The following is a 13,970-nucleotide window of genomic DNA, read 5'->3' on the forward strand; positions in this document are numbered from 1 at the left end:
CATGGTGTTACAGTTGTGAATGATGCATTGATATTTGATGCTTGCACATTTAAAAGGCTGACACTCTGACAGCTTGTTCTCCTAAGAGGACCAAATGTATGCAGAAATGTCAAGAAGATATTCAACTTGGATGAGAATCAAGCTGTTTATTTCCTTATGTTTTTCTGTAGAGGTGACCTGAGCCAGCGGTTAGGCAGGACTAAAATCCAGGAAGGAAATTCTGCCACTGTGTGAATTTGGGCGACTAGCTGCATCTTGGATACCAAACGAGACAAGCAGCAGCATTTTCAGGCTTGACACAGAACACGAACATCAGCCTTCTGCCTTCTGTTCTCCACAGACCAGCTCTGTGTCCACATGAGGACTCATGACCCAACATCCTCGTCAATACAGTAGGACTTACAGACTGCTGTGAGGATTAAGTAGAATCATACATGCAAGAACTATGTAAACAATGTAAAATAAATTATTAAAACTACACGAATGTAAGTTATCATTAATATTGTTGAATTAGATGGAAGATTACTGGACCAGTAATCGAGATTTCAAATTCTATGACTAATGTCCCTTTCTACATGTATGTTATGCTTGCATTAAACATTGATTTAAAAAAAGATTCCTAACTCTGTCTCTGCTATAAATTAGTCTGGGCCCACTTACTTCTTGGGGCCTTAGTTTCCTCATCTGTAAAACAAAGGTGAACTGTATTATGTTAGTTGGAACATGCTAAAATTCTATGACCTATTTCTTACTACTCCATGTCTTGATAATACATAACATATTTTTTAAATGGGTATTTTGATATATAGATAGGGACACATCTCTTTGATGTGAAATGCCTAAGGTACCAAAGAACACAAAGGGTTTTTGAGGTTCCTGGCTCTTTTGTGACTAGATTATACAGGGAATCCCAAATGATTTATCGGGTTTTATGAGGGAACCTTTGGCTGGGAGACACTCTAGAAGATAAAAGTATTCTGTAAATTTCAGGTATAAAATAAATACAGGGCTCCAAGTACAGCTTCCCCCTTGTGTGATTCCCCCAATGTGAATCACATTGATTCCCCCAGTGTGATTCTTACGAAAATTCAGAACACAGTTTTGTCGACCCTAAAGCCAGGCTTGAATCTGGACTCTGCCTATTAATTCTGCTAGCTACGAGATCGTGGGCAATTTCTTTCCCTCTCTATGTCTCAGCCTCTTAAACAGGCATAATGAGAAGTGCACAGTGCCTGTCTGCCACATCTCATCATCATCATCATCATCACCATCAGGGCTCAGTACATCAATCAAATCTCTGCTCTGCTCTCTTCTTTGGTTTATATTATCAATGACTAGGGGCATGTTTAACGTATTTGTTAGTGCCCAGCGTAATACTGTGTACAGAAAGGCATTTACAGAACCATTTTGAGGATGAATGCAGGATTCAAAGAAATGTCCTACAGACAGTGGACAGTTCCTCACTTCTATGGAGAATGAGATGAAATAGGAACTGAAGGCAACCTAGGTTTTACTTGGATAAATCTTTAATACAGAAATACTGTTAGATATGGGAACATATTTTCTTTTTCTTTCTTTCTTTTTTTTTTTTTGAAACGGAGTTTTGCTCTGTTGCCAGGCTGGAGTGCAGTGGCACGATCTCGGCTCACTGCAACCTCCGCCTCCCAGGTTCAAGCAGTTCTCCTGCCTCAGCCTCCTGAGTAGCTGGGACTACAGACACACACCACCAGGCCCAGCTAATTTTTGTATTTTTAGTAGAGATGGGGTTTACCATGTTGGCCAGGATGGCCTTTATCTCTTGACCTTGTGATCCACCCACCTTGGCTTCCCAAACAAAGTGCTGGGGTTACAGGTGTGAGACACCATGACTGGACTTTTTTTTTTTTTGGAGATGGTGTCTCTCTCTGTCGCCCAAGCTGGAGTGTAGTGGCACGATCTTGGCTCACTGTAACCTCCACCTCCCGGGTTCAAGTGATTCTCCTGCCTCAGCCTCCCAAGTAGCTGGGATTACAGGCGTGTGCCACTACACCCAGCTGGTTTTTTTATTTTTAGTAGACATGTGGTTTCACCATGTTGGCCCCTATTTTCTTATTCTGTTGTTTGTAATAGATATTTAAAATATTACATAAAACAAGCAACTTTATTCTACCCACAGTATTGAAAACCTGAAAAATACAGAAAACAATGAAGAAGGAAAATCACACCCATATTATAATGCCTACAGATGAACAGTTTTGATGGGAGCCTCACCATGTACTGCTAGAAGTCTCATTCCACCCTAAGCCAAGAACATCGGATGTTCCTTCCCTCCCTCCATCAATACAACTCTTACCTCACAGAATTTTAAGAAAGAATTACAGGTGACCACGTGACATCTGGCTAAGTCCCTTAAATCAAACTGCAGTTATCACATCTGTAGAATGAGATACTTCCACATCACCATTGTTGGAAAGAGATCATGTAGCCTGCGTGTCTTTAATGCCTTATAAACATACTTCAAGGATTATTCAGGCTATAACTGCAACATATCATAAATTCTTGATTTGTCCTGATGGCAATAACATCTTGTTTTTTTTTTTTTTTGGAGACAGAGTTTCGCTCTTATTGCCCAGGCTGGAGTGCAGTGGTGTGATCTTGGCTCACCACAACCTCCGCCTTCCGGGTTCAAACGATTTTTCTGCCTCAGCCTCCTGAGTAGCTGGGGTTACAGGCATTCGCTACCACTCCTGGCTAATTTTTGTATTTTTAGTAGAGACGGGATTTCTCCATGTTGGTCAGGCTGGTCTCAAACTCCCGACCTCAGGTGATCTGCCTGCCTCGGCCTCCCAAAGTGCTGGGATTACAGGCATGAAGGCCTGGCAATTGCATTTTATAGAAGGTAGAGGAAGCGTATGGGCTATATGGGCCTAATTCTAAACAATGAAGAATGAGGGGGAAACCCAGGGCAACAGTGAGAGTATTATGTAGGAATTTTCTTTTTTTTTCTTTTTTTTTGAGACGGAGTCTCACGCTGTTGCCCAGGCTGGAGTGCAGTGGCGCGATCTCGGCTCACTGCAAGCTCCGCCTCCCGGGTTCCCGCCATTCTCCTGCCTCAGCCTCCTGAGTAGCTGGGACTACAGGCGCCCGCCACCGCGCCCGGCTAATTTTTTGTATTTTTAGTAGAGACGGGGTTTCACTGTGGTCTCGATCTCCTGACCTTGTGATCCGCCCGCCTCGGCCTCCCAAAGTGCTTGGATTACAGGCTTGAGCCACCGCGCCCGGCCGGAATTTTCTTTACAAATAATAAAACAGAAACTTGGCCGGGCGCGGTGGCTCACGCCTGTAATCCCAGCACTTTGGGAGGCCGAGGCGAGCAGATCACAAGGTCAGGAAATCGAGACCATCCTGGCTAACACGGTGAAATCCCGTCTCTACTAAAAAATATAAAAAATTAGCCCGGCGTGGTGGCGGGCGCCTGTAGTCCCAGCTACTCGGGAGGCTGAGGCAGGAGAATGGTGTGAACCCGGGAGGCGGAGCTTGCAGTGAGCCGAGATCGTGCCACTGCACTCCAGCCTGGGTGACAGAGCAAGACTCTGCCTCAAAAAAAAAAAAAAAAAAAAAAAATATATATATATATATATATATAACAGAAACTAGAAACCAAAAGCAATCTAGGTAGGTCTAAGTAGAACATTTTCTAGGTAGATCATTCTACAACAATAAACAATAGCCCACACATTTTGCTCAAACTCTTAAATCTCCTGTATGTACCTCAACAGCATTTGCCTATCAGTAAGAATGAAATGCAGTGGGTCTGCAGAACATAAGTACTATGTGCTCTATGCCTTTTTCTATGAGAATCTGAACCCATAGAGTCTACATGTGTAAAAAGTCTGGTCTAACACCTTTCTGCTTGGGCACACGGCACGCACACGTATGTGCACACACTTGACCCCCCAACCCCTACCCGCTTCTGCCGACTCTTTGCAGACCTGACTTCAACCCGGGACGTGCCATTAAGGCCCAGTCGTGAAGCTTTGTCTCTGCAGGCTTATAATTGAAAAGGGTACACAGTGCTTGTTACCATACCCACGGTGCCAAATTGTGCGGAAGGAGCTGCTGAGACAAACTTTAATTACAACTCCCTGGAGCACGCTCACCTGTTTTGCTGTTTCAGTGAGGGCCGCGGCTTCTGCCTTGCCCAGTTGTTGCACCATCTTGTAAAATAGGCTCTCTTTATTTTGTAGCAAAACATATGGCTCATCATATTCTTTCAGTCTTCCTGAATCTAAAACCTGTTAATCAGCAGAAAGAAACCCATTGAAACACGATGTTTTGCAGTAACATATTATAACAGAGACAATATTTCCGAAAGGGGCAGGAGAGGGAGAGAATCTGTTTGGGTGGTAGGCCTGGATGGTGTTTAAATGGTTTGATTACCCTGTTTTACCAAGCAAAGAAAGGCCTAACCTGACCTTTTATTACTATAATGTTATAGGAAAGGAAGAAAATGAAAGTTCTAGACTATTATTCTGGGCACTCAGCAGTCCTGTGGCATTTTATATTCTGCCAAAGGCATTTTGGGTTCTTATCATTACTTAGTGCTTTTAACTCTCAGACTCTCAGCATTGAAGGGTATTTATACATATGATCAGAGTTGGGAAACTTCTTGATTTAAGAAAGTCAAATTCAGTTTATCTAAAAGGTAGGGTAATGTCATAAAAAACAGATGGGAAAGACCCGACAGTAAATTAATTGCTGAGCCAGTTTCATAGACTCTAAGCAATATTTGGAAAAGAAGTAAATGCTTCTGGAATTTCTTTAAGGTTCTAGAACATGTCAGCTGCTAAGAGGGGCTAAACTCTGGATGGTGAGGTTAAGGTGCATTCTGAAATCGGCTCTGGGTGTACTTTATTATTCCGAGAGAGAAAGGCTGGCCAAAAAAGCTGTTACCTAAGCAGCTTTAGCATAATTGCTCTCTGCATAGAAGAAATCTCTAGAAATCCACTTTTCTCTTTGGATAGGACTAAAGAAGCGATTAAGAAATTGAGCTCCAAATTCCTGTGATCACAGCCCACATGACACATGAGGCAGCCCAATCTGCATTGCTGAGGGCGGAATATCTGTTTTCCCAATCACCTTTCTTTGCTTCTTTCTCTTTCTTTAGCTGCTTGCCTTTTAGCTGCTTTATTGCTCATTAATATGTCCACTGGAAATTGAAAGAGGGAGGAAGGGGCTCTTAACTCTGCATTTCTACTTATTAGTGGCTTTGGTTAATGGTTTCAGAGGAAAGAAAGAGTCTGAACAATTGGCCCAAATGACGTACCTAAGAAAACAGTTCTGATGTTAAGTGGCACTTAGTTCTTCATTTAGGCCACATTTAGAGTAAATTTATCTTAAGAGAATATGCTGAACCTCCAAGCAGGACACAGGATGTTTTTCTACATGTAGACATTGCAGTTAATTCCGTCCCATGGTATTTAATCGGACACATTTATTAAGCCTCATAAAGGGCATTTTCCTGTTAATCTTTTGTTTACTACTGTGAATCACTGCTAAGGGCAGCTTTCTCAAAAGAGTTCGAGAATAATTGAATCTGTCACATCCACATAATAATTAAAATGTCCTATAATTTGGCATGCCAATTTAGATACCCCAAATGTGTAATTTTCCTTAAGCATAGCATTACAGAGCATAACCACTCCTCCTGATGATGAAGGAAAAAATCTGCAATTTAAAAATACAGGTCTCTCTAACACTAAAGACTAAATAGATAAGTGAATCAAATTACTTTCTAAAATGATGAAGTTTTAGTCTGCAAAAGCAACAAGTAAACTTTTAAAAATTATTCCCACAGAGTTGATAGCGAGTGAGTTCTCTGTAAAGACTCTACATAATGTTTAATGGAAAGAAAGTCCTACTACTATTTGGTCCTTGTCCAAATTCCTACTAAATTTATTCACATTTGAGTGACTAGTAAATCTTTCCAGATTCCCTCTCATTGTCTGAAAACACATGAATGCCACTGAGACCAGGAGTTCTCAAAACTGACCAGAATCTAAAAAGGCAGAGCCAGGAAAAAGCATTATTATTATTAGATTAATAATAAAAATGACAAAGATCATTTTGGTCAAAATACTTTAAGCTTTATAAATATCAACAACTTAGCAATGGCATTTTATTTGTTAGGAGAGTTTTTGAGTTTGGGGGTGATAGAACCACAACCTTAATAATTTATTAGAACTTAAAATTTTAACTTCTATAAGGTTTCACACTTAAAAAATATAAAATAAAACCGACCTCTTTAATGCTTTTTTGATATTCATTAAAACAAAATATAGGCCAGGTGCAGTGGCTCCCACCTATAATTTGAGCACTTTGGGAGGCCAAGGCAGGCAGATCACTTGAGGCCAGGAGTTCAAAACCATCTTTACTAAAAATACAAAAATTAGCTGGGCATGGTGGTGTGCAACTGTAGTCCCAGCTACTCAGGAGGCTGAAGCATGAGAATCACTTGAACCCAGGAGGTGGAATCACTTGAACCCAGTGAGCTGAGATGTGCTACTGCACTCCAGCCTGGGTGACAGAGTGAGGCTCTGTCTAAAAAAAAAAAAAAAAAGAAAAAGAAAAAGAAAAAGAAAAAAAACCCAAAAAAAACCAAAATAATCCCCAAAATGTAGTATCTTATAATGAACTGGATTATCATAACTACAGATGAATTCGCAAGATTTGAGACATGGCATCTTTGGCATATAAATATGACCTAACAAAGAGTATGGCTACCATAAAAATCAATGAAAGCACCCCATAACTAAAATATCAGTTTGTGAACTGGAAAAGGAAAATAAAATGGGTTGAACATGCTCTGCTTTTACAATCATCACTGCAAACTCCCAAAATAGAATGGATAAGGTAATTTCATTCCTTCCATCCATTCATGCAATATTGAGTGAATGTCTATTTCCAAAGTACTGTTTTAGGAATGGGTGATTTAAAGATGAGCAAGAAACAGTCTATCAAGATGCTGACAGCCAGAGATATAGATGGAAGTGCAAATAAGTTAAACAACTTAGCCTAGGCTGCACAAATTAGGAGACGGCAGAGCTGGAATTTGAACCCAGGTGTAAACCTGTCTTCTTCCCTCTTCATGTGAGTTCCCAAAGGTACATTTTTATTTACTTTCAGTTTCTTTGTTTTCAGAAGTAAAATATGGGCAATGAGAACTGTAAACAGTCAATTTTTTAAGACACCTTTTTATTTGGATAATAACTTTGCATATTTTAAGAAAAATATGCCTGCAAGCATAAAAAATTCACCTATTCACTTTCCACTGCAATTGGAGTCCTATTACACCCAGGACTCAGTTTTTTACTGTGTGCCTGGCATATGCTCACAGAAAAAGAAGATAATTTTTTTTTTTTTTTTTTTGAAACAGAGTCTCACTCTGTCACCCAGGCTGGAGTACAGTGGTGCGATCTCAGTTCACTGCAACCTCCACCTCCTGGGCTCAAGCGATTCTCCAGCCTCAGCCTCCCAAGTAGCTGGGACTACAGGTGCACGCCATCAAAGCCCAGCTAATTTTCGTTTTTTGTAGAGACGGGGTTTCGCCATGTTGCCCATGCTGGTTTTAAACTCCTGAGCTCAAAGCGATCCTCCCAGCTTGGCTTCCCAAAGTGCTGGGATTACACGTGTGAGCCACCACACGTGGCCCAAGAAAACAAACTTCATTAAAGTTTCAGGATTAATAATGAGCAAGTGACACTCGGCCAGAACACACTGGAGGAAAATGAACTTTCATGAATTGCTGAATTTATTCAGCACACATTTATTGCACACTTTCTGCATTCATGTCATTGTGCTAGATGCTGTGGAAGAGGCAGAAATGGGTAAGTCCCAGCCCCTGCTTTTAGGAAGCCTACACTCAAAAAAAATAAAAAATAAAAAATAAAGACAGAAGAAAACACTCAAGTGACCAGAATAGCAGAAAAAAGGCAAAACAAGCGGGAGCTCAGCAGCAGCAGAAGCCACCACTGGCCAAAATTTCTGAGGAGGAGCTTCAGGGAGGAGAAGATAGCAAACTGGCCCTTGAGGAATGGACACACTTGGACACACAGAAATGGTGGTGGAGGTGAGGGATGGGAGGACAGTGGTCATTCCAGACACCAAGAGGTCTGACAGCCCACTGATCACTTCCTCAAGGGCAGGGTTATGTGACTGCTCTGGTTCACTGTTGCATCTCCAAGGCCTGGCATTGCACATGACGTGTGAGCAGGCACCCCATGCACACTGGCTAAAAGTTAAATACAAAGGAAATGAAATTCGGGGCACGATTGAGTGACTGACCAGTGGTGCAGTCTGGTAAGACCACAGAGTGAGGTCCAGCAGAGAAAGAGTCTAGCTGGCCCTGGGAAACAGATAAGGAAGGAGGTATAGGGATGCCAGGATTCAGGCTATAGCCTTGGAGGACCACATGCCTCAAGTTGATGGCTATAGAGAAGAGAGAGAAAAGCGAAAAGGAGACATAGCAGGAATGAGGGCTAAGGCTTGACTCCAGATTAAATACTAGAAAAGAGAAAATAAGGAACAATCAAATGCTACAAGGGCCAAGTTAGGATGCACATGGAAAACAATGCTAAGAATAGAACTTTACCCGCTTAGCCTTTACACATGTTGAGTATACTTACGAAATGCCTGGGACCAGAAGTGTTTCAGATTTCAGATACTTTTGAATTTTGCAATGTTTGCATTATACATACTTACAGATCCAGCATACTTATCCGAAAATCCAAAATCTGAAATGCCCCAATGAGGGTCTCCTACAAGCTTCACATCAGAGCTCAAAAAGTTTCAGATTTAGGAGCATTTCAGATTTCAGATTAGGGAACTCAATCTGTATTTACCGATTTTACCAAAGATTCTGGAGCTTTTACAACAAAATTAAGTGACTCTGAATTTTCTTTTTGTACAGAAAAAGGGGTATAATCTTGAATTTGTATCTTCATATCTTTTGTACCTATATGAAAACAGTCCTGAACTCTCTTGCTCAGTCCTCACCTTTCCTCTACCCAAGTAAACCTATAAACTAAGCCACACATTGATGTCGGTCCTGCCGCCCCAGGATCTCTCCAGCAATGCAAACCTCAAATCACTTGCTACTCTCCAGAAGGTCAAGGAAAAACACATTATACTGGAATGCATTAGTCAGTTCCTCAGTTACATAAGCTCAACGAAGATGTGTTTATCAGGCCTGCATATCTGCAGATATTCCAGGTAGCTGTCCTAGATATAAAAATTAAGTGAACCAACTGCAAAACAATTTAATCCATTTAATTGGCAGGATGCCATCGCTGATAGTGGGGTGACCTCAGGAACAGGGGAGGGGAAGGACAGGGTGAAGGATAAAAAAGCCTGACCATAGGAAAAGAAAAGCTCGGAACAGCTTTCACTACGGCAGCAAGCAATACAGAGAAACCCCATTTAGCAACAGGCAGAGTGAGGTTGGGAGGGTTTCCATTTCGGAGGTTGGTTCTGGGCTGCCATGATGAAAGGGGTGTACAGAGAGTCATCTGATGTTCGAAATTGGTTCCTTCACGCATAAAATGGGTGCCTGTGACTCTTCTCTGGGACAAGATACTATGGCATGTGGCAAAGATTCCTCAAAATCCTGTCCCAGGTCTTAAAACAGTAAATGATTCTTCTCACCTGGGGAAAATGAAGGGTAGGTCCCAGTGACCCACTCAGCCACTTCCCCAAAGCTCTATAATTGTGTGTATTTATTCTCCTAGTACTTTTTTTTTTTCTTTTTTTGTGAGATGGATCTCACTCTGTTGCCCAGGCTGGAGTACAGTGGCGTGATCTTGGCTCACTGCAACCTCCGCCTCCTGGCTTCAAGAGATTCTCCTGCCTCGGCCTCCCGAGTAGCTGGGATTATGGGCACACGGCACCATGCCTGGCTAATTTTTCTGTATTTTTAGTAGAGACGGGGTTTCACCATGGTGGCCAGGCTGGTCTTGAACTTCTGACCTCAGGTGATCTGCCCTCCTCGACCTCCCAAAATGCTGGGATTACAGGCATGAGCCACCACACCCAGCCCCAGTTTGTGCTTTCTTCCTTCACATTAGTTCTTTGTCCCCCTGAACACTTTAATTAAATGTCTCAGCATAGTTTTTAAGAAGTAATTTTTCCTCTTCTGAAATGTTCTAATTGTGGCCGTTGTCGGTTTCTTAAAGAGAAGTTCCATGAAGACGAAACATAGAATTTAAATAAAACTCAAGTTAGCTTTGAGTTGTGTTTCTCCAGCTGGTTCTGTTAGAACGATTTCTCATTTGTTTTCTCTGAGAAAACTCTACTGAAAAGAGATTTGGGTTTAGAAAGAAAGACATACATTATACACCCATAAGACTGCCTACAAAGAAAAGAGCTACAATCTGAATTTCTCAGTCCTGGTTTTGGTTCTCTGTAATTCACTCCCGAAGAATTCTCTAACTGCAGATTCGCTTATTCCTTGTTCACTCACGCTACCAGGGAGAATCCAGAGTGCTATAAGGACGGGTGTGCAGGGACTGGAGGAAAAGGCTGTGCTATTGGCTGAAAGGAAAACAGGTCACAAGTAACCAGCTGATCCTAAAAACTACAGGGAGGAAGCTGTCTTTAATGTGGAGATAGTGGTGCGTACTAGAAAAAAGAGGATTTCTAATTTGTCTTTCTTGCTCTACTGTTTTGTGGCAACTGAGCAAATGAAGATTAAATTAGCTGTCATTAAGACTACACCATGTTTAATAAAGTTAAAATTGAGAGAACATCTTCATAAAATAAAATTCTAAGCTTAACTCATTAATGGCACTTAATGAACCAAAACTGGGTAAATCCCTTTGGAGAGTCAACACATAAACAGAGCTATTAATTAGGTCACAGTTGTTTCCCAACAAGCCTTTTGTTTGATTTACTTACAGTAAACGAAACCATATCCATCCGTCTTTGTGGAGAAGTATTCACCAATGCAACAAAATGTAATTATTTACACCTTAAGCACGTGCAATTCCATGACTGCACGATGACAATAGTGTTGGTTATGTCCTTCATTAACATCTGTCACTTCCCCAGCCACTCCCTGAGCCTGCCCTCTGGAGCATTGAGCTTTGCAGCTGATTCACTTGTCTCTATGTTTTCACAGCTTTCAGAATAACAGAACAGAACACATGTTTTCTGTAAAGATATCTCTAAAACAAGCATGGGGGGGAAAAAAAACACCTCCAAAATCAAAGATCTGAGAAAGAACAGTATTTATGGTGTTCCCCTGAATTGAAAGGTGGCTGATGATCAGAAGCTCTAGAATATGGGAGAAGCTTTCAGCTAGGGGTCAAGGGAACATAGAGGCCAGTTCCCAATCTCAAACTACAGAATGCATGTCTCCTGGGTTCCCTGAGGCTGAATTCTGCCATTGCCTGTTAAGAAAAATTGGAAAATAGTTCTCACGAAGAATTCAGAGCTTGTAATAAGACTCCTTACTTAAATTTACACCTCCTGGTAGGACTTCCTGTGATGTCACTGATGACCTCATGGCCAGGAAGCCCTAAATGGAAGATCTCCCAATATCACTGGAGAGATCGCCATAGATGGAGACACTAATGGAGTTGGGAGTGAGACGGCAAGTTCCATGCTGAAATGTAAGGTTATCTCAACAGTTACATCCTCCAAGGGAACGCTCGCCTTTCCCTTCTCCAAATTTATTTATTCCAGGTCTTCCCCATTCATCCAGATAGTCAGGTCCCAAACAGAGAAACCAGGACTGACTCCCCCTGTCTTCCCTCAAATCTCACATTCAATCCATCACAGTCCAGTTGCTTTACTTTGCTATTTACTCCAAATCCATCCATTGCACCATCTTCACTGCTCACACCATAGTCTAAGCCGCCATTGTGTATAGTGTAGAGAGGGCAAGACCACAACAGTGAATGCTGCGTTTGATGAACTGAAGGACAATAACTAAAGGACTGTGGCTTTTACTACAAAGGAAAGAGAGAGAACAGAGTGAGGAAAGGCTAAAAGGTAGGGAGGGGCCAACTGTAAATTGCTTTGTAGAACCATGTTCAGAGTTTAGATAAAGACATTAATCCAGAGAGAAAAAAATTAAGGCTCTCAGAAGCTACCTGGAGGGATTGGTATATAAAGCAATAAACTAATGGGCACATTTCAATAATGGTAACAGTGCTGATAGATCAAGGGGATGCTTGTGAACTAGGCATTTATGTGGTCTGATGCTGACTGATCAGATTTAGGAGTGACCAACTGACTTGTCTGCCAAGTTCTGTCCTTGCTTGCTGTCTCCCTAACTAATCAGACCTTCTAAGTTGACAGCACTTCGAAGCATTAGATAATAAAAGGAGTAGCTATCATCAATGCTGTAAAAGCAAATCCCAACAAGAAGTCTATATGATACATTTAGGCTACAGGCGCCCACCACCACGTCCAGCTAATTTTTGTATTATTAGTAGAGACAGGGTTTCACCATGTTGGCCAGGCTGGTCTCGAACTCCTGACCTCAAGTGATCTGCCCACCTTGGCCTCCCAAAGTGCTGAGATTACAGGTGTGAGCCACTGTGCCTGGCCTTGCTTCCTAAAATTATCACTGTTTCCCTTCATTTTCTAGGCCCTCCAATTCCTATGTAACAAATTTCCTGTTAAATCCTTTCTATTGGATTCATTTGTTTTTCTGGCTAGGCCCTCTATGAAAATAATTTGTGATAGATCTTCTCTTCTCTTCCCCTGTGACACATATCTTGTGAACGTCCCAACAGCTGAGAAGTTCTGCAACCTTACCCAACGAGCCCCTTGCAGTATATAAAAACCTAAGTCTGTCATTAAGGGGATCAAGCATGCTGAAACAACTGTGACAGTGACGATGACTGTGATCTTCTATTTGATACTACTCTGTAGTACGACAGTTAGCATCACAAGCTGAATCTTAGATTTGGAATATTTTCATGGTAAACTTTTAACATATGATTTTTGCATATGAGTATATGCAAAGAGATACATTGGATATATTGTTAGTGGCACTGACGGTGTAGTTAAGCATATGAATTACTGTTGGGAATGAGAGCCAAAATTAACAGAAAATTAACTTACTAGGGTTTCTATCAAGTTTTACAAGGAAGGAACAAACTGAAAAAGTGAACATAACTGGAAGCAACTGGAATTCCGCAGGTGAAGGACTCACCATTATCCTGTCACTGTCAATAATGGTGTTCAACCTGTGTGCAATGGTTAGCACGGTGCAGTGGGCAAATTTCTCCCGGATTTTCTTTTGTATTAACTCATCAGTTCTGCAATCAAAGAAGTTAAGTTTAATTCTGTAAAGATGGGAAAAGTAGACTTAAGACTTAAAAAGCTCTCCTACACAATAGAGTTTTTTTTTAAAAAAAAAGATCACATATATTCAATGTTTTAAAAAGCATGTTAAAATGTTCTAGGACAATCTTATTCTATAAAAAATCTATATAGTAATTTACTAATTTTCATAAAACAATGAAAAATATCTTCCCCCAAAATTGCTTGATTATTGGGAGTGGATTTTAGGAATCTAGCTCTCCTGGAATACTAAATAACATCACTGACACTGGAAAACACGTTTGGGTTTCTTGCTCTGTTTTTTCAGAATGAATGTTATCCATGTTAAAATGTTATCTCTGGGGCAAACAGTGTACTTAGAAACATTTCTCAGAATCATTCCGTGTTTCCCATTTACACACTTAAGATGTGGACTTAAAGTTACATGGACTTCAGCTTTATACCTTGGATCCACATTTGCCGTCGCTTCATCAATAATCAATATCTGATTTTTCCTGAGAATTGCCCTGGCAAGGCATACCAGTTGTCTTTGTCCGACACTAAAATTGGATCCTGATTCTGCTAATTCAGTATCCATTTTACCAGGAAGATCTTCAATGGTTTCTTTAAGTTGTACCTGTAGATGTACAAAGAAGAATGAC

The 13,970-nt window shown here is 41.1% G+C and overlaps 1 protein-coding gene across 5 annotated transcripts in view; it reads right to left on the reverse strand.

Moving 5' to 3' along the window:
* Nucleotides 1-13,970, reverse strand: part of ABCC4 (ATP binding cassette subfamily C member 4) — a 291,680-nt gene that overhangs the window by 12,194 nt on the left and 265,516 nt on the right. For all 5 annotated transcript variants that reach the window (XM_028837214.2, XM_028837213.2, XM_028837212.2 and 2 more), the window contains 3 exons: nt 13,773-13,945; nt 13,199-13,304; nt 4,140-4,274 (listed from right to left, as the gene is read on the reverse strand). In XM_028837214.2, the coding sequence (XP_028693047.2) occupies nt 4,140-4,274; nt 13,199-13,304; nt 13,773-13,945 (414 nt within the window). The remainder of the gene's footprint in view (nt 1-4,139; nt 4,275-13,198; nt 13,305-13,772; nt 13,946-13,970) is intronic.

This window comes from Macaca mulatta, chromosome 17, assembly GCF_049350105.2.
Source record: "Macaca mulatta isolate MMU2019108-1 chromosome 17, T2T-MMU8v2.0, whole genome shotgun sequence".
Classification (NCBI taxonomy): Eukaryota; Metazoa; Chordata; class Mammalia; order Primates; family Cercopithecidae; genus Macaca; species Macaca mulatta.